The sequence below is a fragment of the Gymnogyps californianus genome, chromosome 1 (assembly GCF_018139145.2).
Source record: "Gymnogyps californianus isolate 813 chromosome 1, ASM1813914v2, whole genome shotgun sequence".
In the NCBI taxonomy this organism is placed as follows: Eukaryota; Metazoa; Chordata; class Aves; order Accipitriformes; family Cathartidae; genus Gymnogyps; species Gymnogyps californianus.
In genome coordinates, this window is record NC_059471.1 from 184,608,313 (window position 1) to 184,623,642 (window position 15,330).

General features: G+C 35.8%; 1 protein-coding gene across 1 annotated transcript in view; it reads right to left on the minus strand.

The window, feature by feature from the left end:
• The window catches only part of ARID2 (AT-rich interaction domain 2), a 105,343-nt gene that overhangs the window by 25,868 nt on the left and 64,145 nt on the right, over positions 1 to 15,330 (minus strand). Inside the window, exons 7-13 of the mRNA XM_050897239.1 lie at positions 7,701 to 7,767; positions 7,366 to 7,616; positions 6,115 to 6,211; positions 5,825 to 6,034; positions 5,270 to 5,437; positions 3,897 to 3,972; positions 97 to 231 (exon numbers count right to left, since the gene is read on the minus strand). Coding sequence (XP_050753196.1) covers positions 97 to 231; positions 3,897 to 3,972; positions 5,270 to 5,437; positions 5,825 to 6,034; positions 6,115 to 6,211; positions 7,366 to 7,616; positions 7,701 to 7,767 — 1,004 coding nt within the window. The remainder of the gene's footprint in view (positions 1 to 96; positions 232 to 3,896; positions 3,973 to 5,269; positions 5,438 to 5,824; positions 6,035 to 6,114; positions 6,212 to 7,365; positions 7,617 to 7,700; positions 7,768 to 15,330) is intronic.

Below are 15,330 nucleotides of genomic sequence, written 5' to 3' on the forward strand. Positions count from 1 at the left end.
AAGTCAGTAGATCTTTTCTCAAAGAAATCTAAAGCTACAGGTTAGTATTGAGCACGTACAATTGCTTCTTTACTGTTGCATCAATTTTTGTCTTACCGCAGACATTTATAAAATCCAGTTGATGTTAGGATTCCACCTCGAGCTAATTTACTACAGGTAGAGAGGTATTCAGAGTACATTTCTGCTCGAGAGACTGAGCAATCAAGATTCACCTCAAAATGTGCATTCAACCTGAGGATGAAAAAATAAACTATGAAGCAAAATACAGAGACAGTACTTTTTAAAAGGTTGTTAAAACACTTCTGTCTGTATCACAGAGACTTTTGAGACCTGATAACAACATGGAAAATAGCATTTTAGTATACTGACTTGTCAAACGACTGTTCCATACTTTCTTCTTCTCACTGCTTATTATTCAACACATCGGACCTCTAACACATGCAGTCAGTTTTACATGCAACATCTTATTTACACATGTAATATACAAAATGGTCTCTACATATGCCTTTTTTATTGTATATTCAGAAACAAAACAAAAAAAAGAATGTATTGTTTGGTGACATCTCCTCCCCACAGCTCTATTCTTATTTCTTAATGATTCTACTTCAGCAAAAGATGGACTGAATGCTAACTAATTCTTCATCAGAAATTTCTATCAGAAGTCAACGTTTTTATCAAAACCAAGATTTTGTTAACTGATCTGCTAATGCAGTCTTACTTTAAAATACAAGTAAAATCAGAGATAGAATAACAGTCTCAACCCTGTCACTCTTAAGAGAGGTGGGAAGGTAGGAGAGAGGGGACTGGGATTCTAAGAGAGTACGCACACAAACACACACACTCTCATTCCTGGAGTCCCACACTACATAGACATCAATAAAATCCTGGAACAACCTGTTCTGCCTAACATTCAATTTCCAGGGAAAGAAAGTATTTGTATCTCCTACAGACTCTCCACAAGCACACAGACCATCCAACTGCCAACCAGGAAGCTGTGAGAAAAGGAAACATTTTCTATCAGTTTAATTTTATTTCTTTCAGATCCATTATTCCCACCCAGAGACATGGGAACGCTTCATCCCCAGCAGCAAATGGAGGTAAGTAACAACTCTCACACAAAGCTCAAATACCAGTATCAGAACATAGGCTCAGACAGAATAAAAATATTTTTTAAATTGTCAGCATTTACTGTATGTTGCTAACACTTTGGAAAACTACACTGCATTCTCCTTTGTAGAGTCCTACACTCCCAATATAACTAGATGCTTCAAAAGAGAAAAAGCAAATTATTACATTCTTTAAATTGTGTTCTCTTATAACCAGTAAAGAGTACGTATAATACCATTTCTCCTGCCATTGAGTTACAATTTTATTATTACAAAAATTGAGATCGCACTGTATAACAGAAAGTCTAGGTATTAATTAAATTTGGCATATCAGACAAATGACTGTGTCCTGGTTTCGGCTGGGATAGACTTAATTTTCTTCTTAGTAGCTGGTACAGTGCTGTGATTCGGATTTAGTGTGAGAATAATGTTGATAACACACTGATGTTTTAGCTGTTGCTAAGTAGCACTTATCCTAAGTTAAGGATTTTTCAGTTTCCCATGCTCTGCCAGCAAGCAGGTGTACAAGAAGCTGGGAGGGAGCAGAGCCAGGACAGCTGACCCAAACTAGCCAAAGGTATATTCCATACCATAGAGCATCATGCTCAGTATATAAACTGGGGCGAGTTGGCCGAGAGGTGTGGATCACTGCTCGGGCATCGGTCAGCGGGCGGTGAGCAACTGCATTGTGCATCACTTGTCTTTTCTTGGGTCTAATTCCTCTCTCTTTTTTTTTTTTTTTGTTATATTGCTTGTCATTACAATTATTATTATTTTTATTAGTAGTAGTATTAGATTTTATTTTACTTTAGTTATTAAACTGTTCTTATCTCAACCCACAGGTTTTACTTTTTTTCCCCAATTCTCCTCCATATCCCACTGGGAGCAGGGAGGGGTGAGCCGCCGCATGGTGCTTAGCTGCTGGCTGGGGTTAAACCATGACAGACAGTTAGGTATGTCATATTAGCCTGACACATTATCACTGGTAACAGCAAACTGAAGATATTCAGGACTTAGAAAGGTGAAATGGGATCTGCGATTAGCACTTTACTGTCACACGCACTTACAAGGACTCCTACTCAGGCTAAGCTGGGTGCTAATATATTCAGGAAGGTCAGTTTAAATACCTTGTCTTTCTGCTGCTTCCAAGAGATAGTAACTTTTCTAAATTCTACTGCTATGATTTACTCATTTTCCCATTTCTCTCAATAGGAAGCAATGACTAAAACATACATTCCTGTAAATTTTCATGGTAAGACACTCCATGTTAGCACTGATGAAAATGCTTGGAAGAGGCTACTCCTCTGCTTTCAATTTGCCTTTTTTTTTTTTTTTTGCTTAGTATTTAAGGAGAATTTTCAGGACTAGATGTTAATTTTTATTTTTCACTAGCTCATATCTACCTAAGACTAACTGAAAGAAAATCAAGTACAAAATAATAGTATTCAACACTGACAGCTGCAGAAGCACACAGAATCAGAAACAAAGCAGACATTCAAAATCTTCCTGATATAATGCTCTACGATTTGCTTCAGTATTTTCTGTCATTTGATGGTATCACACAGTTACAGCATGGTACCTACACATATTTATTTTAACAGTCAAAACTTCTGTTTTACATTTTATACAGAGTGCAAATTTCACCTTACCTACAACTTTACTACTGGAAGCTACATGTCTAGTGCTCTCTATAGTCAATAGAGAGAAGGTGGCACCATAAGGTAGTTTGTAATCTCATCAGAAACTAGGCAGGTGAAGCCAATTCATTTTACTATTGGGGGAATCTCCCACTCCATTAATTAAAAAGGCAGCCTAGAAAACTAGCTGTGGCTTGAGACCAACTTGCAGATCACTAAATTGAGCCGCGGTGATTCCAACTTGAGGTATCCCTGTTTAAATGTCTAAACGTGAAATTTCTCAGTCTTTCAGCAGTGCACATTAATACTACTTTGCAGTGTGCAAACAGAAGAATGAGAACAACATCAGTTGACCAACAAGAATCTGCAGCATTTCCCCCATACAATCAAAGCTTTGCTGGAAGTATAAGTAAATCATGACCTAAAGCACTAAGCTTTGACAAATTCTACCCACTTTATCTTGAAGGCCCTTGTCTGATCAGTAAGACAACAGATGAACGTATGAGTTGTGAAGCAGCAGAGGTGGAAGGGGCCATCAGGAACCAATTAATACAAATATTTAGAATGTGGGTAGATTCATGTAAGTCAAATAGTTCAGAAAGATCACCCTCAGTCCCCATGAGAACCACAGGTGGAATAGTTTTTCTCTAAATATCTGACAACAACAATATTTCGAAAGCAAGAGAATTTGGATGGAAAAGGCTTTGATCTACCTTAATTTGCTCGAGGTTCACAATGATCACATGAAAGTTTTGCAAGACCTAGCTTCATAATTTGATAATTACTTTTATATTGGTGCAGTAATATAGCTACACACATTACCACATGAAAACACTCATGAAACAGATAATGCTGCTTGACAATTTAAAAAATAAATAAAATCAGATCAGAGTTAAAAATCAAATTAAATTCTATTCCAAGAGAGAAAACAACTAATTTCAAGTATCGACTGTCAAACAGTGACTATTCTGGTTGAGTTTTTTCTTTCATACTTCTTCAAAGCAATGACAGAATGGTTTTGCTTTATACTTTTCAGAAAAATGAGTCTAATGGTAAATAGAAGCAAGCTAGAAAATTCTGTGACACATGAATACAGGTATTTTTCTTTGTTTTTCTTCTTCATTAAAGTATTTGAATAGAACTATACACTTACCACTGACATGCAAATTTCTCGCTGTCTATTTCTACTATTCCCGGTGGTGGAGCAACATGTGGTGCTGTCCTAGAGGCTGTGGAGAACGAGGGGAAGAAAAAAAAAAAACCAAAACAAAACTTGCTGAAATTATTCTTGTTTTCCTGAATGAAGCACTTCAACTCCATTACTTTCACTGATACAGTTTCTCCTGTGTTTGTAAGCAAGGATGTAACCAGCTAAGGCAAGTCACAAAGATGCACTAAGCAGACTACAGATTTGCACCACAATCTACCAAAGTGAAGCAGGGCAGGCCAAGGCAAGAGCCACCACTAAAGTGCAATCATGATGTAAGCACTTAGTGAACAACAGCTTCCAGATTCACGATCATGATCCATGATCTCAGTACTTTAGAGTACTGAGCATGGTTTAAGAGTCGCACAATACTCCACCAGAACAGGCATAAATACACAGCAATTATTTTTCCAATTCCTAAGTGGAAGCAAATATAATGTAAAGAATTTTGTTGCAGCGTCACATCGGTTCCTTCTATTCACTCTTGTTCATCCCCTTAGTCGCATTCTTTTCCAGTCACTTTCACTGTGGTATCTGCACCCATTCCACAAACAGTACACTTAGACATGCAAGCCAGTGTCTGTTGTAATGGTTCTTTCTCTATTTTTTCCCTAAAACGAATAGCTATGTTTCATCTTGTGTGCACTTTTGGTATACTGCTATGTGCTTTTATCAGTAAAGACAGAATGAAGTACACATGTTGTTCCCCCCGACCAGTAAGTCAGCTGTGCCATCAACTTCCAAAGTCCCAGTATTTAATCCCAAAATAAAACTGCAAAAATCAATCATAATTAAATTCTAATTTACAACTAAGAAAACACTTTTCAAGCTTTAAACAACAGTAAAAATTTGGTTCACATCACAGTAAGCTGTTTAGCAGCTTCAATGGAGGCATGATTCTGTATGTCTCTCATGTCTGCAATTCTATCAAATACTATATGTTACTGCCCAATAATATTCTGTGTAAAACACAATATAAAATGGACCTCTAATTCTCTGCAAATTGTGGGAACAATCTAGAATGGATACTTCTTCTTTCCACTGAAGAAGTTAAAATAAGGAGTGTACATATCTTTCAGTAAATTTTCAGATTAGCAACTGGAAAATATTAAGATTCTTTTAAGGCTTGTTTCACAACAGTTTTGGCTAACATAGCTTTATATTTGCTTTGTGAACAAGTGTCTGAAAAAGATACTGTAAGTTATGTGTAATGCTATACTTATTTATGTAAATTAATCAGAAACATACAGAAGACAAAAATCATACATGCCACATCGGAAATTTTGTAGAAGAGTATGTTCTCTTGCAGTGATACTAACCTGGGACACCTGTTGCATGGGCCTGTGAAGAGCCATGATCCATTACTTGTGGTCTGACATCAGGTACTCCTTGCTGGCTAACGCACTGATGTTCAATGAGCTTTACAGCAGTAAGTGCATCAGGTCCAAACATCTGGATGTCCATAGAAACCAGACATACTAATGTATCTAAAGTATTAAATGTAAAACCAACAATGACATTAGGACAAGACAAATGAATGCTGCTGGGACATACTGATTTGCTTTAAAATTGCCACGTGTTGAAAGAAAACAAGCCTCTGCATGCTTCTGTAGACTTTTTTTTTTTTTACCACGCTTCATGGCATTTAAAAAAACAAAAGAAAAAGACTTCAGAAGTTTTAGCTTCCCTAGTTATTAGCATCATCAATCTCTTGAGGACACAAAGAATAAATTTTAGTAAAGCTTCCTATTCTAATATCCATCCCCAAGCTGCACAGACACAAGCAAGCCACATTTTTAACCACTGAATAATGATATATTCTTAAGTCTTTTTTCCTACATAAGTGAGAGTAACAGATTTTGCTTCTCCCTTACCTATGCTCTTCTCTACTTTAGCAATCTTTGAGCAGGCCACTTCTCCCATTTCTGTGAGCATGTATAGCACCTCAAGTGCTGAGATTACAAGCAGCACATCTGGTAGTGTGAGATGACATATGATCTCTTTATAGGATTCTTGATCCACATATTCACAAATTAAGACACCATTATCTTCAGCCTTACAAAGATTTGCCAAGATTTCCATGCCTGAAGAACAAAGACAAAATAGTTTTAAACAGCAATAATTACAATTCTAATACAACAACAAGAATAGCTAGAGATCTTACCTCTCATTTTTAAAAATCTATCCCTTGACATTAGGCATTTTGTAACAGTGTGAAACATTAGATGAGTAGTTTTGAAATCAACAGGATCCAGAAGAAGCTGATGAGAAAGAAAAAAAAAAACATTACTAACACTATCCATACAGTGCTAATTGCTCAAATTCTTAAATTTGCATATCAAAATGTAAGATTCAAAAGTGTTTAAATGCAGCACATATAAATGACATTTGTGTTCACAAAAACAGAACCCTGTCAGCTTTTTATTGTAGCTAGCATTTTGAGCCCCCTCCTCCTTTTCTGCTCTGAAGTAGCAGTCTAATTTACACTTTCCAGTGCTCAGAATAAGGACAATGACTTTATTCCCAGGCGGTCAACAGTATACACAAATATATTTTAATATCCAACAAAGAACAGAACTTGAGTAACAACAAACAGTCCTTCCCAAACGCTATCACAATCGTTCATCCTGTTTCTATCTACTTCTGCTTTTCAGTCAGAGCTCTCGGACATTATAATAGGTAACATTCTCTCTTATCCACTACAAGCTGGATACATGGTAAATGAAAACACTATCTTTTTTACAATATTCAGCAGCGGACCAATACTTCAAGTCTCATTCTCTGGTACTACCCATTTTACTTAAATTTATCTGTTATATTTTAAAATATAAGGAATATCTGAACATATCTACCTATAAAATCCGTGTAATTTATCTGCACAATGATACGACATACTGAAATACTGTATTTTATTACAGTCAAACCTCTTTGAAAAGAAAAGGATGCCTCACGTGATTCAGGCGGTATACCCAGTTGCATATGACTAGCTTACTGGTGCCCGCTACACACAGCATAAAACCCTCTACCACCCCCTTTCTCAAATGCACTGTTTTGAAGTTACAACTAAAGATTATAATTATAAAGTGAAGAAGCTAGTGTACAGCCTGCAGAATTCAACTAAATTCCTTTCTTCTCTCTGGGAAACTAAACTGAAAATTATGCACTATGAATATCTTGTATCTCCCTATACAATCAGTATTCTTCATGTGATTCTATTTTAGCAAACTGACACACAGAGTCTGCATTTTTGTTTTGGCTCTGAATACTTGTTTTCAAATTGCTATTTACAAATTCAGAGAATAATTTATTTCCTGCTTCATCCAATGATCAAGGAAAAAAGTAATTCATTTAATTAACACTAAAGTAATGCTTTTATCAAATTATATTTTAATTGTTCTCTTTTGAAGCACATTACCTCTGCTGCAATATTTCCCAGCGTGTCAAGCCCCAACTGCCGTAGAGAAATAAAGTGACTATGAGCAGAGAGTAGCAGGAACCGAAGACAAGTACGATTAGCTGCCAAAAGTTTAACATTTCCCTCTTCAAAAGAAAGATTACGTAAAATCACTGCGATCTGAAGTACCCGCTGCCCTTCAATATCATTAATGCCCAATTTGCGAGGTGGATGAAATAAGGATTCCCAAATCCATTCTTCTGATGGAATATCTACAAAGTAAACAAATAAATTTTAGTCCTTCCTTTGCTGTATTTACCAACATGTATGTATTAAGATTAGTCAAGATGTCTCACCTTGAGATTTGCTTCTGTCAGAAATTAGATCACGAACTTCAATATCCTCAACAATATCCTTCCAAAACTGAAGAAAGAATTAAAAATACACTTAATTTCTAGGGGATGATATTTCTTTAAATATTAATTATTTTTATTTCTATCACATTAAAATATTGAAAAAATATGAAAAGGATTGTTCTTTAAAAATTTCGTAGTACCTTGATTCATCTAATACTAACCACATTTTTCACTCATGGGATGATATGCAAGATGCTCAGTACTTTACATTAAGAAACTCTTCCCCTCAAGCACCAGAAGTACGCATTCATGATCAACCAACACTACCACAGAAGTACTTTGCTGAAGCACATACTGAAACTATATGGACAGTTTTCCACAATTAGCAATACAGCAATTATAAGTGGAAAAAAAGTACAGTTCATTCTCCTTCACCTCCTACAAACAGTGAACTCAAAAAGCAAAAGATGGTGACTCCTCTCAGTTTCAGTAGATCTTAGACTCCTGCTAGAAGTACAACAGTCAGATTCTACCTGAGAGACTTTTTAAAGCTTCTGCTATGTTTTCCACATCATCACAAATCAATGAAAAGAGAGAAGCAAAAACCACCATCACCAAAAACCTTTATAAATATAAGCAAAACAGAATGCTTCAGCAGACTGGAATTCAAATTACTTTGCAAATATATGACCTGATCTGTACCTGGTTGTTATGTCGCTAGTCCTGTTGAGATTCAAGAATTAATCAAGGGATTAAAGTCTGCAAGCTAATAAAAATACACAGTGATGTATATGAATATAAAAATATATAATGATATATACATTCTAATGTGTATATTATAAGAAAAATATAGACATTCCTTTGACTAATAAAAATTTATACATTCCTTTGACTCACTAATGAAATACAGCTTCTCTTTTGGCTATGATCACAGAATAAAACCACAAATAAATCTGGATAAAAAGGGAAGGATAGGAAGTACAACCAGCTGAACAGCAGGAGAAATTTTGCTATGCAAATGTAATTACTAAATTACAGCATTCATACCAAGCTTGACACTACTATTTTCTTCAAAAATACAATACTACCGATTTTCTAAATTGGAAGGAAAAGAATTTTATTTTCCACTGCAATGCTGCTAAATGACATCCAAGTGCTGTTTAGTAAAGTGGATTACTTGCACAGAAAGGATTATTACTTCATTTTAGCAAAGACAAGAACAGCCAGATAAAAGTCTAACTTCTTACTGTTTGTGACAAACAGATTCTTCTAATTAATACTGAGGCTATCATCAAGAGCCACAGAAGACCAAGGCACGCAGGTAAAATTTGCAGAATGTATTTCATTTTGAGCTGCCTTTACTTTTAGAGAAGGAGACTATTTAAGGAAGAGGCTCCAGTCATTATTTTAAAAAGCACACAAATATATTGCTGGAAATATACTAGTCAGTACACACTTTCCTTGAGGATGTTTCCTTTTGGAAAAGCAATGAACACAGTAAGTCTTCACATTTCACTGCTACTTAAAAGAAAAACCTCAGAAGAGCTTTTAAAGATTAGTTGTCTAATCACTTAAGGATTTTTTTTAAAAAGTGAATATTGAACCCAGATACTTAGTCTTCAACTTCAACCTGAATTTCTTTGTAAGAGGCCAAAGTCAATCACAATACGTTAAAACTGCTGTGATACGTTAGATGTTAAAACAGCATCATCACATTTTGCTAGCTGAATCCTCCAATAATCCACTTTTCGCCACTTAGTACTTAAGTATATAGTCCAAAATGAAATATTTAAAAACCTCTGGCAATATAACGTCATAAAGGAGCAAATTCTTCTATCTGGAAGGCAAATCATCCTGGACGTGTTCTCAAAGGGATGGAAATGAGGATTTAAGTTTTTTGCAGATGAAGACACTACAGACACTGCTAAAGATAAAGCCTCAAAGTGCTATGGCTAAAGATGAAGACAGAAATACATTGTTGGAAAACTGTACATCTCACCTAAAACTCGCAGAATGAACAGATCCATGCTAGTTGCTTGAACAACTGAGAAAGTCTCCCCTTCCTAAAGAAGCAGTCTGTCAAACAATGCTAGCTGTCAACTCAGATGAGATTATCTTTTTCAGAAAAGAACAGAACACGGCTCCTTTCTGTAAGTTAAAATGAGAGATACACCAAGGCACCAAATAAAGTTTACTTGCACCAAATAAAGTTTACTTACACATAACTGTTATTATTCAAATTGTTTCATTACACAGTAATGCTATGAGCATAAGATGCTAACCACTCCAACTAGAGAATTTGTGCCTCAGGATTGCCTAGAACATATGCACAAGCCCTGTTACCTATGTGAAGCACACAAGAATAATGTGCATCCCCCACAGCCTCAGCTCCTCTGAGTCCTAGAGATCTGGAAAGGCTCTTAAAGCTCTAAGGAAGAGAATCTGCAGGATAGGACATCAATATGCAGACAATACAACTTCAAAAAGAACAGTTAAAAAAATACATATTTTTTCCTCTCTCGAGTGTTTACTTCTACATACAGAAGCCTTGTGGGTGATAATGCTCACCAAGAACACTACTTTACCTGTGGAAGTGTCCCAGAGTCTTTTGCTTGCTCAAAACTGTAGGTTTGCATTCCCAAAGCCAGCATCTGTCATGGATGTTTCAGCAACCATGAAATGCCTACTGCAGTAGCAAACCAGGCTTCCTGTGAGCACTTTGCAGATTTTAAGATTTCAACCATTGTGCAAAAGCTCCAGCGATAACACCAAAGAACTCAGAAAAATTATCCTACATCCTCCATTCAACAAGCCAGTAACTTGAACAGCTTATCAGTAAGTAATGTGTTCAGAAATCCAAGCAGCTAAGACACAAACTATTACATGTGGCATTTAATGTATCTATTTTAGAGATGAGCTGCTAACTATAGAGGGGTCAGGATTTCCCAGGACTTTAGCTGTTGACAAGCATGTTGCAACAATGAATGTACAGATGGAAGCGTGATACGCGTATATCACTATACTGAGCTCCAAAACACCTGAAAGCTTTACTATAGATAGCTGAGGTGAGTTCCTACCCAAGGAAAGAAGCATCTATCTCTAACTATTTAGAAGGCAGAACAACTTTCCATTTGATTCCAATAAGTGATCTTCTAGCAGGCACCGTTACATAGGAGAGTCAGCTATCTCCCTCAGAAAAGTTACTATTCTGTTCAGGGAATGACAAGCAGCTTGAAGCAATACTCTTGTGCACTGCATGTACAGTTACGTAAGGAATTTAAAAAGTGCAGTCAGCCTGGCTTATGACAATCGAAAGTCTCAATCAAATTATCAGGCATAAAATTGTGTTGTCCAAACATTTTAAAAAATGCAGGTTTTTTGAGAGATGCTATGACAAACAGATTTCAGCTGACCCCTATATAAACAATAATGCAGAGTCAATAGTGAACATGAATTCTGCATCTTTCACTCAGACAGAGGACTTCAAGAAACCCAAAGCGGATTCCAGGACACTTAAGCCCTCTTCAGAAAGGAAGAACGAAAGAAAGAAGTCCTTGGTAAGACTTTCAGGAAGGTAAATTGTACTTCCCGTTCCTTAACTGGAATGATGAAGCTTCTTAATTACAAAACCCCTTATAACATAGTAGGGAAAAACCACCAATAAAAAAAAAAAAAAAAAAGAATTGCACCTTGTTCTGAAAGTTATCCTCTGTGATTCTGGTGAAATACAGACATTTCCATGCCTCAGACAAATCTTCACACTGGAATCGTGTCCTGCCAGTAAATGATCAAAAAACCCACCCAGTTCTTCTTCCAAAGCACTAGGATTACCTACAATGATCTCCCATCTTGTACTTCTGAATAAAGGTGTTCAGATGTCTTAAGTTCAGAATGAGTCTGCAGCCTCTATTCCTCTTCTTTACAAGGAAAGAGTTGGCCTGAATCACCTTCTTTTTTGCATTTAAGCAGACTGGTTTGATTGTTCTCAGCCCACTCAACATTTGCTTACCGCCTAAGCAGGAAAGATCCCTGAAAAGGATGGGGGTGGGCAGAGAACGACGAGGTGGAAAAATAGAATTAAATAACCTACATACGATGTTCGCAACCTATCTGTTACAAGAGAACAAGGCAAAACATGACGAAATTTTTGTCTGCCCAAAGCAAAGGCAAAAGTGGAAAAAGATGGGTTAAGTCAAGCTTTCTGGGTGTTCCTTTGAAAAACATACTTATGTCACAGAGGCAAGAAAAAAAAAAATCAATTTAGCATCACAAGCAGTTATTTATTCCCTATTAAAAACTATGGATAGCTGCAAGCTGATACTACATATCAACAGAAATGAACAAGAAAGGATGAAAAAGTAAAGCTCTTTATCAATAGTTGTTCCTATTTATATATATCACGATAACACACTGGTAATAGGAATATAAAACTAAAACTTGGAAGCAAACAAACAATGCTTGACTATATGACATCCAGATGCTAAGAGATAATGGACAAAGGTAAAGAACTTGATTCACATGCACAATCTGATTGCTGTCAGCAGCCAAGTTCCTTTGGCAAAAGATGCACAGGATTATACAGAATTCACTGGAAATCAGATTAACTAAATTACTGTCCATAAAAACAATGGACATTTGAGTCCACAAATCATATAATGTAGCAATGATCATGACTACTTATCGTCCAAGAAAAATATGAGAGCAACTGGAGTCAAGTCGGCTTGACAGATCACTGTAAGAGACAAGAAAGGTGACATATGAAAAGTATTTCAGGCATTTAAATGCATGAGGATCTCTCTCCACACACTGTCTGAGAAAGATTCAAAGAATAAATGCACAATAAAGAAAATTATTATTAAACTTATACAAAGAAGAAAGAGTTGGACAACAAAATAAGAACTTCACAAAAAAAAAGAAACCAGAGAAGTAAAGCATTATGCAAAGCAATAAAGAAAGCACAAAAACTGCATAAGTATGGATTTTGGAACTCTACAGCTAGAGGAGGCCTCAAGAAGAACATGAAATCCAAATGCTTAAATTGAAGTAAACAGAAATGAATGGTGCATGAAGAAATGTAATGCAATTATTCACACACTACATCAGATAGTGGACAGCTGCTGGAGACATGAAAGAAATACCTGGAAAAACAGCTAAATCTATTCGATTATAAGCATGCTATATAAACAAGTCACTCTTGAAAGACAAACTATACTCACAAGTGAACATTGCTAACATGAGGAAATTGAAAGCGAAATGAAACAGTTAAAAATGGGAAAGCTTCCAGAAAACTTCTGAGCAGGATGTCATCAGAACTTGGGGATGGGGACTACGTAACAAAACAAGAAGAGATACAAGATGACTGGCTAAATGCCAGTTGTTTCAATCCTTAAGTAAGGACATGCAGTCATTCCAACTAACTGGAGATTTAAGCTTACTGACAGAACCAGGAAAAATCAAGAGGGGAGAAAGCAACAAATTAACATAGCTATAAGGGATAACAGCAGGTTCAACTAAAATGATATTCAAATTCTGACAATTAATGGAACAGATTCGCTGACTAGTAAAGACATTTGATTCAGTTTAGAGGGAAGCACCGTAGAAAGTGAGAAAATATGCAGCGCTGCAGATAAGACAATGGAAATTACAGATTTTCCAAACAGTTTTTAATAATGCGGGGGGGGGGGTGGGGTGGGGGTGGGGGGTGGGGTGTTAAAAAAAGGTAGTTGATTCCCTCAAAGTTTAGTATAAAGAAACATGTTGTTTTTCATCTTCACCTTCAACTGGAACAGTAGTGATGTTAGAGGACACAACTAAACAGGCAAGCTCCTTTGCTCATGAATATGACATTACCAAACTAGTAAACTGTTCTGAAAAAATCATGATACCGTGTATGTAAAGTAGAATGATTTTAAAATTAGAGAACAGTAGAATACAAAATCAAAGTATTGGTGCTGAAACAATTGACAAATTCTTTATGATAAATTAATACAGAACTCAAGAGCTGACTGAATACCAAACAACCAACGGTTATCGCGCAGATATTTAAGGGTGGCAGGAATACTAACGGTGATGCTGTACCACACCTAGTGTGCAAAGATATAGTAGAATGAAGAGAAAAAATAATGAAGAAAAACATATGGTCATTTTTCTTTATTGAAAACTAATTTAAAAATACTAGTATTATTAAGACACTAAAAATTAAATCAAGCTTATTTTAAGCAAATATTAAAAACTTCCACAAAACATTTTAGTATAAATACATAATTCTAAAATTACCCCCAATGTCTGTATAAAGACATTAAAATACAGGAACTAAATAGCTCTATAAAATCCAAAATTCCAAGTTTATGTTCATATATTTCAATAAGCAGGAGGAGGAGCTTGGAAAAAAGTTAATAAGAGTAGCTATATAGATGAAATGTCAAATATTCTGAACATATCTCACAGATCATTTATATTTGTTTCACTGCATTTGAAAAGCTATTTTCAGCTAACAAACACTAGTTTCAATTTTTTTTTTTTTGCATAAAACTGACATACCAACACTGAAACTGACATTCAATTGCCAAGAATCCAAGTTTATAATTTCTCTATGAATCCTGAATTTAACCTTGAGAATCATTTTCAGAACACCTTCAAGATTTCTAATATTTCTCAGCCACCCCCACCCCCTCAACCCAAAAACTCCAACACATGAAAAATCCACTACAGTCTAAGGGTAACATTTACAAACTCAACAAAATTTCTATAAATTAATTTCCTATTAGTTTAGAATTCATGTGTTTAAGAAATTGCTTTCCCCACCCCACTTTCTATGAATCTCTAACATTCCTGCGTTCACACCATCACTACACTGTAACTCATAACTCTGCATTTTTCCTCTCCCACTTGAAAACTCTGTTCCATTTTATCTGTACAAAAACTTCTAATCTGCTGCCATTATAGTAAAGAAACAAACTGGAATGATAACCTTACAAAATCAAGACACAAACAACTGGCAGCAAAATGAAAAAAACCAAACAAATAAAGAAGACTTTTTAAAAAGATAATGTGAACAGTGAAAGGAGAGGGACACATTCCATAGCCATTCTATTAATCTTAAAGCTGTGAAAGCAAATTAAAAAAAAACAGATACACAATCTCTACCCTGCCAACCAACTATCTCTCTCCTATGTCATGAAGCTCCCATAATGCTTCCCCTGATTTCTGTTTTGACACAGCCACAGCTGCAATACAAAATAAATTACTTCCAGTAGTACAGTCAAACAAATGCTTGAAGTAAGATGTTCTGAAAAAGCTGGATTCTTGGCATTAGAGATATTTTTAGATCTGGTGTTAGTTTCTGACATGCTTTCAGGAGTATTTCACTACAGAGTGGTACTATACATGTTGTAATGTTCAAAAATAGATCTTGGAGAGCATCCAAGTTTCATATTAGTAAACCTTATTGCAGTTACAGTGGTTCTACTTAACACTTCGTTAAAAACATTTATCAGAACCATATGTCCTTATCTATCACAATTGCTTAAGTCTATATAAGTAATGAACATATAATAAATTAGAATTCTGTGTAGTTTTAAATGTTTACAGATCTAGACATGGCGCTTGTTGCTGCTCTAGATCAGCAACA